Here is a 13,407-nt window from a genome sequence, read left to right on the forward strand (position 1 = left end):
AAAAAAAAAATGTTTTCAATTCTTTAGTAGACAAATACAGATAAATATTAAAAATGAATTATTTAAATAATTTTCCTAAAGAATACGCAAAACCTATTAAAACATCTTTCAGTTTGTTGGATAATTTAAATATTACATTCTTTGAATACGATTCACCAAAATGGAAGAAAATCTTAAGATTCATAACTCTGGTACCACCTTTGCTGATCCATATAATAACAATGACTTTATACGCGAGTAAGATATTCAAGAATCAATTGAATATATCAGAACTAGCAAATATTGTTCCTGTATATTTGATTTGTATACAATGTAAGTTAGACTATTTTTAATTTCACCCTTATAAAATTAGTGCAATTTTAAAAGGAGTTACTTGAACTTATTTTACTATTGTTAGTAAAAGTACATCTATTCCACTGATTACATTTTTATATTTTAAACCTATAACCTATAACCACTTTCTTATGTGGGTATTACATCGATATAATTGAAAATTTATGGCTTTCGAATCAAGATTACATATTTAAAAATTTCAAACATGATAGTTAAATAATTTAGTTGTAATAGTGAATATTTCTGCAGCTCTTCTACGTGTAGCAATAATGATTTATAAGAAGAAAGAAATTGAAAGTTTCATCAATGATTTGGGAGTGATTTGGAGGAAGTCCGATCGAAACTTTCAGCAAATTGAAAAGAAAAGACGCCTAGTTAAACAGTTGAAGTTTTGGCAGACGAGTAAACATTTTAATTTTCTATTTAATGTTTATTACTAGATTTGTTTATCATTTTTACGGCAGAAGTCGAATAAGAAAGAAACATTTAACGTTAATTTTGCTTGTTAGTGAGTAGTGGTACCTCGACATTTGCAAAACAGTATTGGTTATCAGATGATCTTATCCATTTATCTTATGGCCTAGGGTAAGAACTGTGTTCAAACAAATACACTTTGACTTTTAAATTCACGAACGCCATCTTAAAAAATATTGATCTAGTGGTGATTGTGTTTAATATTCTACATTCTATTCTATAAATATTGTTTTAATTTCAGTGTATTATTGGATCGATATATCTGGTTCTTGGGAATACGTTTTCGCGCCATTAGTTTCCACAATCATAAGGATTTTTATATTAAAACAGAATTTTGCATTTGCATTACCAGTTGGTTGTGTCTATCCATTTGATCCAACTTCTGATTGGTTTAAATATTTGGCTACATATGCTTTCCAAGCGATCAACGGTAGATATAATTTATTAAAATACAAATAATGTATTTTTTGTGATGTCAATAAGGCGGTAAACGAGCAATCAGGTCACCTGGTGTTAAGAGACCGTTATCCAGAGACATCTGCAACAACATAATTGTGTTGCAGATGCGTTACTAACGTTTATTGCCATTGAACAGAGGAGGTGGACCTCTCCACAGACTGAAGCAAGATATATTTTCAAAATTTTGAAGTTTTTACTTAAAGTTTTGATTGAATTTTATTTCATTGTACAATAATACAGTGCACCATAAAAACTCAGGACGCTGTCACGAAATGGTGTATCACATATTTTTGTACAACTGAAAAATTGGTAACAAATGAAAGGGTTTGCCAAGTAGAATATAGAAAACTATGTTGAATCCAAAATGGCCGCCATTAAAAATGTCGAATACTGACATATTTTTGCAAAACCCTCCAACATGGGTATCAAATGAAAGGGCTCGACTAGTACAGTGCACTACGAAAAATCCAGAATGGCCGCCGTCACAAAACGGCTTTACTATTACTTTTAAATTTTTTAACTTTTTCTATTTCTTGTATTCTTATTTTTTTTTCTAGTTCTTCGTTACTCATGGTTTTACATAGGTATTGAATATATGATGGTAAGTTTGTGCGCTGATTTAGCTATAGAATTTTCAATACTACGAGAAGATTTACTTCGCGTGAAGCCAAACTTAATGAACCCAGAATTACAATTATCATCGGAAACGGATTCCGGAGACTACGAAAGAGTTTCTATTCAGGATTTTATACGTCGACATCAAAAGCTTATAAGGTATTAATACTGTTTTAGTCCATTGAATACTGTAGTTTTCCTTAATCAAAATACTGACATCGAAACATTTATCATCCCGCTCATTTTATCGAAAAAAAAGGAATAATAATACGTCTTTGTAACATGAGCTTCGGTAATGAAAACTTAACTTATTAACGTAAAAAAATTAAAGCATCTCTGTAAAATTCAATTCAAGTTATTTTATTAGAATTAACTGCAATTTGCTACATCTGATTGTTTTATTGAAGCTTGGCAGACATATTGGATGATGTATTTAACAAGATTGTTTTCGTTCATATTGTTATCGTGACGATTACTGTGGGATTTTTTGCGTTTGCTACAACAGTGAGTAATCTAGTCTAATATTAAATGAAATTTAATGCGTTTGCTTAAAATACTTTTTTTTTTAAAAACTAAGTTAAATCGATTTTATTAACCCGTTTGCCAATGTGTAATTATTGTACACTATTTTTTGATCTTTTTTGGGATTTACTCTAATCGTTGTGTTTTTCTTCAATTGCAGGTGGGCACTGGCATGGTAGGGAAAGCGAACAATATCGTTGGAAGTGTAGCAATATTGTCAACAGCTTATGTTGTGTGTTACTACGGTGAAATGTTGAAAGATGAGGTCTGTTGGTTAATTTCTGGATTTTGTCTCTATTTATAGCTTTTTACCTACTAAATGACAGGGGTTCTCCGATTCGATCTTCTTTTGTTTAAGGCGATACTTAGTAGTAATTACAAAGACTTCAGGCATTTGAAGATCATTAACTCGTTTTCTACTTGTATTCTTTTTAAAGACTTTCAGTAAGGTTCTTTTTTAAATAAGATGTTTTATGTTACTTATATTAAAGTCTATATTTCAGAGTTCGGGTATAGCTGATGCAGCGTATGCTAGTTTATGGACCAAAGGAAATATCCGATATCAGAAAATAATATGCTTCATAATAACTCGGTGATTATAGATACGGAAAAGATACTCTAGACTATATTTCTCCTGCGTTTATACTAGGGTTGTAACGGAGGCCTGCTTAACGGAAGCGGAGGTGGATGTACAGATGCCACGACTTCGCAGATGCAAAGGATAAATACTAAAAAAGTGAAAATTTCTTTAAATTGACATATAAAAAAAATTTCATATCTCTCACATCATAAGTCAACGTAAATAAACCTCCGCTATACTCGTATGTAAGCTGGCATGCAAAAAAGATACTGAGGTGGATGTGAAAGCGAACGTACGAATTCATGTGGAAGTCCCGCTCTTTCGGAGGGGAGGTTCCGATACAACCCTACATTTGTTTATACATCTACTAGCCTTTTGCTGTCTTTATCTCCAATTAACCACGCGCAGAAGGTTTACCCATCACCCTCTCACTAACACCGACCGCGTTCCGCGCACGTCTTCTTAGTACCGTCACTTAATGTGTGACGTCATTAAGTCATAGGTAAAGCTTCTGCGCTACTTCTGTTTTGATTTTATATTTTTCATATAAGAATAACATATTCGACAGGTCGCAAAAGCCCTGCTGTCTGACATCACTGAAACGAGTACCAGTTACGTTAAATATGTTTAGTAAGGTATATATGTTTTCTAAGTACATGTAGAAATACTTGGAAGAGATATATAAAAAGGTATATCTGTTCAAAGTATTTCTACAAAAGTGTATTATTTTTCAGATATTGAGCACAACGTGGTCGTATTTTTCATTAATAACTACTATCTATTCGAGCGATGAAACTAACTGAGAATATAATGCGTGCACAATAACATGATTACCAAGAACTTATAAAAAACATTGAAAAAATGTTTCTTTGTAATTAATAAACACAACAAATCAATTACAAATAATTTTTTCATCAAAATGTAGCTATGTTTTTAGCATTAGTGTAAGTAATGGTTTAATTATTTAAATCGATGCAAGTGACGCCTGGCACAAATTTTATTTGTAAAATACCTTTAATAATTTGAATACACAATTAAATTTTATAAAAAATAAGATTTTATTTCTTAATATTTAGAAGTATATGTTCCCAAGTAGGGTTGGCGATAGGCAGGCGGTCGGCTTAATAGACTTAAGCCAAAACTTTAAGGTTTATAAAAACTTTTGTGCCGACCCCACGTGAGTGGGAAAAGGCCAGGGAGATGATGATTATGTATTTCGAAGTATATATATGAAGAATGTAATAACGGTTTAAATTAGTTTGTCCTGATTTATATACGATACTATTTAACATGAAAAATATAAAAAATGTTTTTTATAATAGTAAATTGCTTACTACGTATTGAAGAAATAAATTGTATTTTTTTTTGGTAGCGGCAGTAATTGAATTTTTGATTGCAATGTTATAGTTATTTTTCTACGTTTTGAAGCCCAATTAAGACATAAACGATTTCAATTTTATTCACATTTTCGTAATTTACTAAACTGCCTGATATTAAACAATGAAACATAAGTAACTGGGTTCAGTACGTTTTCTTTGTTTTAACCTTACATGGATGGATGTTTGTTTGAAGGTATCTCCGGAACAGCTGAACGGATCTTGATGAAATTTGGTAAAGAGATAGTCTGGAAGAACACATAGGCTAATTAAGGTTTTATTTAATCCCGCGCAGACGAAGTCGCGGGTGTCAGCTAGTAACCAATAAATTGTTAAAGCTACTTCTGCTTTAGGGGAAGGGAGGAATTGTTAACTCTATCTTACCAATTAGAATAAAAGATATGACAAAACGTATTAATACAACAGACAAGGCAGTGAAGTCCTACGGTTAAAACACTCGAAATAACAAAAACGGTAAACTTTAAACACAACAGCTGATCTCTAGAATGACATACGAAGGATAATTAAATACAATTAAAAGTATACGAATGAAAACAATTTAAGTACAGTAAAAACAATCACTAGCGTTCAAGAGTTGGGACAAACTTTAACAAAAGTCTCAGAAATAAGAGTCCAAAATGAATGATGATAAATTTTCGGGACCTTTAAAACAATGTTTCGAATTGTTTAATAAATGTTATATTTATTTCTTTCCTATCAGTAACTCGAAATTGAATAAATATTGGAAACTATGCTGTCTGGCTCCTTTTGTGATCATGCATAATATTAGTATATTAGCATTTTTATGTAAGGTATTCAAGGAGGAAGTAAATGCTTTTGAAGTGGCCTATATGATTCCTGTTTACTTAGTATCCGTGCAAGGTAAGTGAACATTCACTACAGCTTCGCTGGTATTTACACACGTTCCATATCAAAACAATTTTTTTCATTATAAAACTTGCGAAATGTTTCGATGGCAATGAATATATTAAATATCAGTCCTAAACTTATAATAAAAAAATAATAGTTAAGTTATTTACAGCTATCCTAAAAGCAGCGGCTATTTTATCAAAAATATCAGACATAGAAGACTTAATCAACCATTTAAGTTTCCTAAGGGAAACTTCGAACCTAACTGATAAACAAATTAAGAAAAAGAAACACCTGACAAAGCGTTTAAAGATTTATCTTGCAAGTAATTTTTTTTGTTACTTATTTTAAGACTTGGAAATTATTGAAAATTTTTAAGTAGATTTTTAATCTACTGTTGTGTAAAATATTTTAAATACTACATTAAAATTACCTTTATCAAATTACCATTTAGTTTTTTATATACGAATATATTTAGTATAATACAGTTTTCTAATAGAAAATGCCTTCGGAGTGAGTGGTGTGAGACGAATTTCATTTTTAGACAACTTACTTTTGGAGAAAATGTTGTTCAGAAATAATAAAACATTATATTGTTAACGCCCGAAAAAATATTCTTCTAATGGAAATAAATACAGTCTTGTTTACAGTGTTTTATTGGAGCAATATTCTCGGAACGTGGCTACATCTTTTAGGGCCGCTGACTTCAGTGCTGTTCCGTCGATTCATTTTAGGACAGTACTGTGAACTTGTGCTACCATTTGGAAGTGTATATCCGTATGAGCCATCAGACAGTTGGTTCAAATATTTGGCAACATATGCGTTTCAGGTTTACACTAGTATGTTATTTTTATTATTTTTAAATAAAGGTTAGAAACAATTGGTGAACCAAAAGTTAATAAACTTCCTTCAAATCGATTTGATGCCATTATTAGGCAAATAAGTTTCTTACAAAAGAAGACAAGAAGGAATGTATAATAAATGTGACGCGAAACTAGAAAAGGTTTCCGAACGATAACTTACTCCACTGGCGCAACGACCAAAAGTGGGTTTACTTGTTCGAAACAAATGATCGCCAGCGTCGCCTGTTCTGGGCTGTCAGGAGAGTCACCAAGGAGCTGCACTTACAATGTCTCAAAGCAGTCGACTGGCAGGAATTATAACTTATATATACGACTATAGTCAATAAAGTTAATAAGAAAACATTGTTCCTGGTCTTACCTGGATAGCCCATAAAGTATTATGCGTGAGGAGACAGAAACCCTAAGAAGTCCTCTTCCCGTTCCCATATTTTTCGAAAAACAAAAGGAGTTATGGATTTTTTTTTAGTTTGTTATTTATAATATTTTTCAGTGAGCTGTGAAGTTTATGCCTACGTTGGTACTGAATTTTTGATGATAGCACTTTGTGCAAATATAGCTATTGAATTTTCAATATTACGCGAGGATTTGCTACACGTTGCACCACATTTTAAGACGGACAATCCTCGCAATCAAATGGGAATTGGATTAGAAACAAACTCTGAAAGTAACACGACTACTTCGATTCAGGATTTTATTCGTCGACATCAAATGCTTATTAGGTATACATTCATTCGTGATTTTGTAACTAATAATATTTACTATTTATTACTCAAATAGATTTTTGTCACTAAAATAGTTATCTTCTTTAAATTAGCTGGTATTTATATATTTTTTGTCAATAAAAAAAAACAACTTGATGACAACTTGTTGTAAATACTAGAAATAGAAAGCAAAGCCTAAGATTTTTAGCCAAATATTTTATGGGTAAGGTGAAAGGATAGGTTTTTTATTTTAATTAAATCCAGCACACCGTCAGTTTATTTCAAATAGACAATAAGATTACTAGTAAAATGCGATGCTAATATTCTTTCGAATAGAAGCAGTTTGTTCTTTGCTACTGACAATGAGCGACGGAGTAAAGAGCTTTGTCTCAATTAAAGGATTCTTCGCAACAAAAGGAGGGCCTTCACAGTCTTGATGTTTGACAATAGAAAGAACAGACACGTTCATAAAATAGTTTGTAGTCGTGCTAGTTTAATTAACAGCGAAATTAGTCTGTCATTTACAAGTATATTGATAGATAAGTATAGTAAGTTGATAGAGCGGGTTTGGACTGTCCAGTATTAGATACGTGGACACGTCTACTTGTGGTGTAACTTTATTTTATTTGTAATTTGTATGGTTCATGTGTCTGTAATAAAAGTTATTATTATTATATTGTCGGTGGAGATTACGATTTTTCTTGATATTTTAAGATATCAAACAACATAAATTTCATGCATATACTAGTTATGTAGTAATTAAATTGAATAAGGTTTTTTCTACATTTATTTTAATTTCAGATTAGCAAAGCAACTTGATGACATATTTAATAAAATAATATTCATAAATTTACTCTTCGTTACTGCCACCTTATGTTTTTTTGGTTTCGCAACTACGGTAAGATTTTGTACCAAGTTAAATATTTACAGTAAAATAGTTAAAATCCTTTTTTTCTCGAGAGTTTTCCCTCTTTACTTCTCTCGAGATAACTCCAAGTTATGGGTGACTAGGCCATAGATAACTAAACTGGCTAATTGCGATTGTTGAATTCACACAGATCTCTGAATTTCTTCGCCGTTTTGTACAGGTTATATCACGATGTTTTTCTTCATCGTAAGATTATTAGTTTTGTATTAATATTTTTGCACACAACTGTAGAAGTACGTTACTTGTATTACGTTCTATAATTATTTAAATAATAGCTATCGCCGGCGACTCTGTTTGGAATGAAAAAAAAAAACTTAATAAGTAGCCTATGTGTTCTTCCAGACTATGTTCTACACCTGTGACAAATTTTATCAAGATCCGTTGAGCTGTTCCGGAGATACCTTCAAACAAACATCCATCCATCCATCCATCTCAACATTCGCATTTAAAACATTAGTAAGATATAAATATAATTCTTTTTGTTCAATTCTTTCAAGGAAATATTTTATTTCAGGTGGCCCGTGGTGCAGTAGAAACTATGAATAATTTAGTAGCAGTGCTTGCGTTGTTACTTCCAACTTATACATTTTGTTACTACGGTGAATTGTTGAAAGATGAGGTTTGTTAATGGTATATTTATTGAAGTTTAATAATATTTTTGAACTTTATTAATTCAACTAATTTAAGTAGTATGTAATGTACTGTTATACATACGGATTAAAAATAATTATTCAACAAGGCGTACCAAAAAAACAGAAAACAAAATCGGCTGTGGATTTTGTGGAAAATAATACAAAAAAAATACTGAATTTACTCAAAAAACTAAGGTTTTCTTCTAGTGTATTTAGTGTATTTTAAATTTATATTCCAGAGTTCAGGTATAGCGGAGTCAGCGTATTTTAATGAATGGTACAAAGGAAACATTTGTTATCAGAGAATGATTAATTTCATTATAGCAAGGTAAGTTAACGTGCGTTAATTTTGTAATTATTTTTTATCTTTTAGTTCTTTTTAAATTATCGTAATGTTACATGAGTTCTTTTTTTAGCCGACTTCAAAAAGAAGGAGGTTGATAACCTCCTTATTTTCGACTGTATTTTTTTTATGTTTGTTACTGCGAATCTCCGACCCTGGTGGTCCGATTTTGATAAAAAATATTTTAATCTAAAGGAAGTGCTTGCAGATGGGTCCCATTTTTTTTTTAAGTAAATGATGACCTAATGATTGTGAAAACAATTAATGATAAAACTATATGTTTTATTTAATTATTTTTTTCATAGATCGCAACGTCCTTGTTGTCTGACGTCATTAAGACATGTACCTGTTACAATGAACATGTTCACAAAGGTAAATTCATTTATCTTATGTACGTTACTTCTTACAAACCGGGACAGGAGATTGTTTATCGTAAATAAAATTGAGCTTTATGTTTTTGAAATAAGGTATAAAATTACTTTCCACCTCATTTCTTATCAAAAGCAAGCGTAAAAAAACATGATAAGTAAAATTGAGCATTGTTTCAACCGTGTAAAGCTTAATATTACTTGCGATAAAATCTGCTCAGCTCTGAACGGACTCACCTAATAACCGCTATGTTTTGAGTCTTGATAGAGATATGATTACAGCTCTTTATTAAGTTATCGGAATTCAATATCCGATCATTATTAGAAACCGATTCTATTTTTTCAAAGCAATGTATTAGGTATATTTCATAAGCTTTTATTATTCATTGAAGCTTTTTTAGGTTTATGCGGATAACAAGTTCGAATTGTGATTCTATAATTTAACATTTTCAGGTACTCAGCACAACTTGGTCATATTTTTCCTTGGCTACAAGTATTTATTCAAGAGGAATTGCACATGCAGGAAAAAAAGATTAAAACTCTGAAATCATTAATTCCACTTCCAGAAAGTTTAAATTAAATTTATATTCTCTGAATAGTTGAGAAATTAATCGAGAATGTAAAAAAGGAAAAAAAAATTGAAAATATAGACACTTTCTCATTGTATATATCTGCTTATGTCATCTTTTGTAATATTTCTCGGTCCAATATATTATATACTAATATATTGTACGTTACATTGAATGTAAGCGAGTGAGGACAAGATTCTGCACTTTTGTACTCATACTAACGTCTCAAAGCAAAGCTTTTAAAAATATTACTACCCGAGATTATATTAACTATTCGTAGTAAACCTGTTATTTAGAAATATCTTCGATTCGGTTGATTTGTGCTTCTAGAGATTATTATAGACTATTCTACAAAAAAATATTAACCCTGCTTTTAACATCTGCTTTGTCAATATATGAAAGCCAATATTACCAATGCAGATGTTGCTACAGTGAAGACTCACCGTAGAATTATAACAATGTCTACATATTGCTACGAATTAGTGCTACGAAAACTTTTTGACTATTCAACTTTTTATTTGTATCGGTTTGTAGAGAAAATTTATGTTTTATTTAAGAATATTAAACCTTTAACTCCCTTAACACATAAATCATATTTATTTCATGAAAATTAAGTTAACTCCGGTGTAGGAAGCATTTCGTTTTATAGACGGCCGTAAAATTCAAGCTTATCTCGACTGTGCAGATTGTCTTCAAATTATATTTCGACACGGAGACAGAATTTACACTTGACATCCAAGCAAAATTTTATTCATTAATTGGTATAAATTAATAAGGAACATTTTATATATTAATGTTTCATCCGTTTAGTAATTTAAAAATGTTTAAAGTATTGAAACTAGCCATAAAAGATAATAATATTTGAAAAATCGAAATATAAAAACGAATTTGAATTTGGAACATTAGAAATTTATATTCATTGTCTTTTGTTTCAATCCTTGTTCATAACGTCTTACTAGTATTATAAATGCGCAAGCACGTGTTCATAGCGATACAAAAGGTTTCATTTTTGAGTTGTTAAAAATCTCTATTTACTTCTTACTTGGATGGATGGATGTTTGATAGATGGTATCTTCGGAACTGCTAAACAGATGTCGATGATATTTAGCACGGATGGCACAAACATAGTCCGCGCGGACACAGTTACGGACGACAGTTAGTTTATATATAAATCAAAATTGTAATGAATTGAGTATTGGGTAAGGAATCAAATCAAATTTCTAAAACGTTATAAAAATAGGTATAAAACTGTGTACAGAGAAAAAAAGTATAACCCGCAGACCTTTCTTTCATACTCTATTATACTGCTGTACTTAGAAAGTGAATCTACCGGAATTGTTGTGACTTGATTCAACTTGAATTAATAATCACAGTTGAGACAGTTCCATTGCTCCTTTCGTAAAAAAAATAGAAAACACGTATGCAAAATTTACCTTTTAACTGTATTGAATAAATTGGATTTAAAATATGCATATATCAAAATCCAAAACAACATGCGAGCATCACAGACAAGAGTAAAATCCGCTGAGTGGCACTCCCGCAAAGTGAGTGGGTGTTTGCCGCAAACAAGTGTACAACATGAAATATGCATACACCTTTCATTTTCCATTATCTCTAACACTTTTGTACGGCTTGAGGTTTTAATCGTTGAAAGGATGAAATAATTTTGTCTACGGTCGTCAGATTAAAGTGTCACTCGACGGTTCTGTCACCGATCGATTGCGAAATACGTCAGTGAAACAGTCAACTAATTGAGAGATTAACGATTCAATAATAACTAGCTTTTGATTGCGACTTAGTATATCAGGAATCTGTTAAACCTTTTGGGAGATACGTAGTAACAAATATCCATTCATTTATCTTTCCAAACGTTGGCATTTATAATATTAGAATTAAGCGTAATATAGCGTATTAACTTACAGGGGACCAAACTTTTAATATAGTTATTTTTATTTTTAAATGCAATAAACATAATATTTTGTAAGAAATTTTTCGTTTAGTTTACGATTCGCTGATAGTTTATGATATACTTAGTTCGAGTACAAACTTATTATGATTTATTAAACTAATATAAAACTAATACTAAACTAAAGGACATAAGTACCATTTAACCCAGTTTTAAATTAAAATTTACTACTGCTTGTTATTTAACTCGTTTTGTATGTACCTTTTCTTTGCTAAGTCTGTTGTTTGATCTATTTCGATACGTCACCGGGGCTCGGTAGGTCAAGATAAAACACGCACGTGTTATCGAAAATTTCATGCGTGTTTTCTTTCAATTTGAAAAAAAAAATGTTATAATATAGATTGTTAAAAAAGGAAAGTTATTTTATCAAAAAGTTAGTGTTGGAGTAAAATAGTTTAAGGAAAAGTGTATGACGTCATTAAGGCTTACACTTAGATAAATAATAATTAAATCTTACTAATATTATAAATGGGAATGTTTGGATGGAACGGCTCAACGTATCTTGATGAAATTTGGGATAGATGTAGAACATAGTATGGTAGAGTACATAGGCTACTAATAAAGTTTTGTATTAATTCCGCGCAAATGGAGTCGCGGGCGACAGCTAGTAATGCTATATTTATACGATAACTAAAATTGCCTCACAGAAAAGCTTAACATTAGTATTAATTAAGTATAAAGACATATTTTATATACTTTTTAAGTTGATCTGAAACAAATTAATCTTTTCTCACAGGAAAAAAAATAAATTTACTGTTGTACTGATTCGGATTAATTCGGTTTTAAAAGTGTGTATTTTGGATAACGTACCAAATAATGGACTACAGCGGTTTGTGGTTGCTTAATTTAATTTTCTATGATCGTTCGACCGATACGAAACATTTATTAAATTATAAACCTTTGGTGGCATACTGTTTTTATAAGCAAATTTCATCTTCGTGTTTCAGTATATTAAAAAAAAAAACAGTTTAACAACATATCTTTACTAGCTATAGCCCGCGATTTCATCCGCGCGAAAATAGGAAAAACGTAAGCATTAGCCTTTGTATTTTTCCAGTCTATGTTCTACATTTATGCTAAATTTCATCGAGATCCGTGCAGCTTTTTTTGGAGATACTTTCTAACAAACATCCATCCATCCAAACATTCGATAACCATTTATTTTTTTAAGGAGAACCTTGCAAAATGTACAAAGTAATTTGTGCTGTATTAGTTGTATTTTTAAATTATTATTATTAATTAAATTGATCTACGAACCCCTAGAGCTTTGTTTTATTTAACATACTCGTACATACTGCAGAGTATGTGTTAGTTGGCAGGCGCTGCTCGGTCATATATTATGTGGTTAACAAGAGAGTCTGCAGTATTATGTCTTACAGCAACTAGCGTGAACGATAGCTACAATATATTGTAAAATATGATCTTCAATTTTTTTTTACGTATTTTAACATACCCTTATCTTTAATACGTAAAAGATCTTAAATGGTTTGGATATCTAACTTCATATTCACGAATATTCAACGTAATATTTAGTAATTTTGTACATTGAGACTGTTGACTCCCCAATTTATATTCGACCCTGTTGACATTTCGGAGTCAAATTAGAAGATATCATTTCAATGCTTTTCGTGATTAAAATTTGAATTTCAAATTCATTATAGAAACAAAAGGGATCTGAAATTACGCGCCTTACATTCAATGTCTTCACTATGGTTCTTATAAGGAATTAATATTGAAATGTTATTATAAAAGAGGTAAAGTTCATTGCTACGCTTAAATATTTTGATGAAATTAATACGTCGCATAAA

General features: G+C 30.9%; 1 protein-coding gene across 1 annotated transcript; it reads left to right on the forward strand.

Moving 5' to 3' along the window:
- The first annotated feature begins 221 nt into the window (after positions 1-221).
- On the forward strand, positions 222-9,601 carry LOC106708377. Its single transcript, XM_045681100.1, has 14 exons — positions 222-312; positions 583-735; positions 1,049-1,237; positions 1,824-2,040; positions 2,289-2,385; positions 2,564-2,668; positions 5,172-5,241; positions 5,880-6,068; positions 6,583-6,811; positions 7,595-7,691; positions 8,236-8,340; positions 8,593-8,681; positions 9,002-9,068; positions 9,518-9,601. The coding sequence occupies exons 1-14, from the start codon at positions 222-224 to the stop codon at positions 9,599-9,601; spliced, it is 1,782 nt and encodes a 593-aa protein (XP_045537056.1).
- Positions 9,602-13,407: the final 3,806 nt, after the last annotated feature.

The sequence above is a fragment of the Papilio machaon genome, chromosome 14 (genome assembly GCF_912999745.1).
Source record: "Papilio machaon chromosome 14, ilPapMach1.1, whole genome shotgun sequence".
Taxonomy (NCBI): domain Eukaryota; kingdom Metazoa; phylum Arthropoda; class Insecta; order Lepidoptera; family Papilionidae; genus Papilio; species Papilio machaon.

Coding starts and splice junctions, on each gene's coding strand:
- LOC106708377 (XM_045681100.1), top strand. CDS start 222: ATGACTTTATACGCGAGTAAGATATTCAAGAATCAATTGAATATATCA. Junction 7,692..8,235: donor TTTTTGGTTTCGCAACTACG/GTAAGATTTTGT, acceptor ATTTTATTTCAG/GTGGCCCGTGGTGCAGTAGA. Junction 9,069..9,517: donor CAATGAACATGTTCACAAAG/GTAAATTCATTT, acceptor TAACATTTTCAG/GTACTCAGCACAACTTGGTC.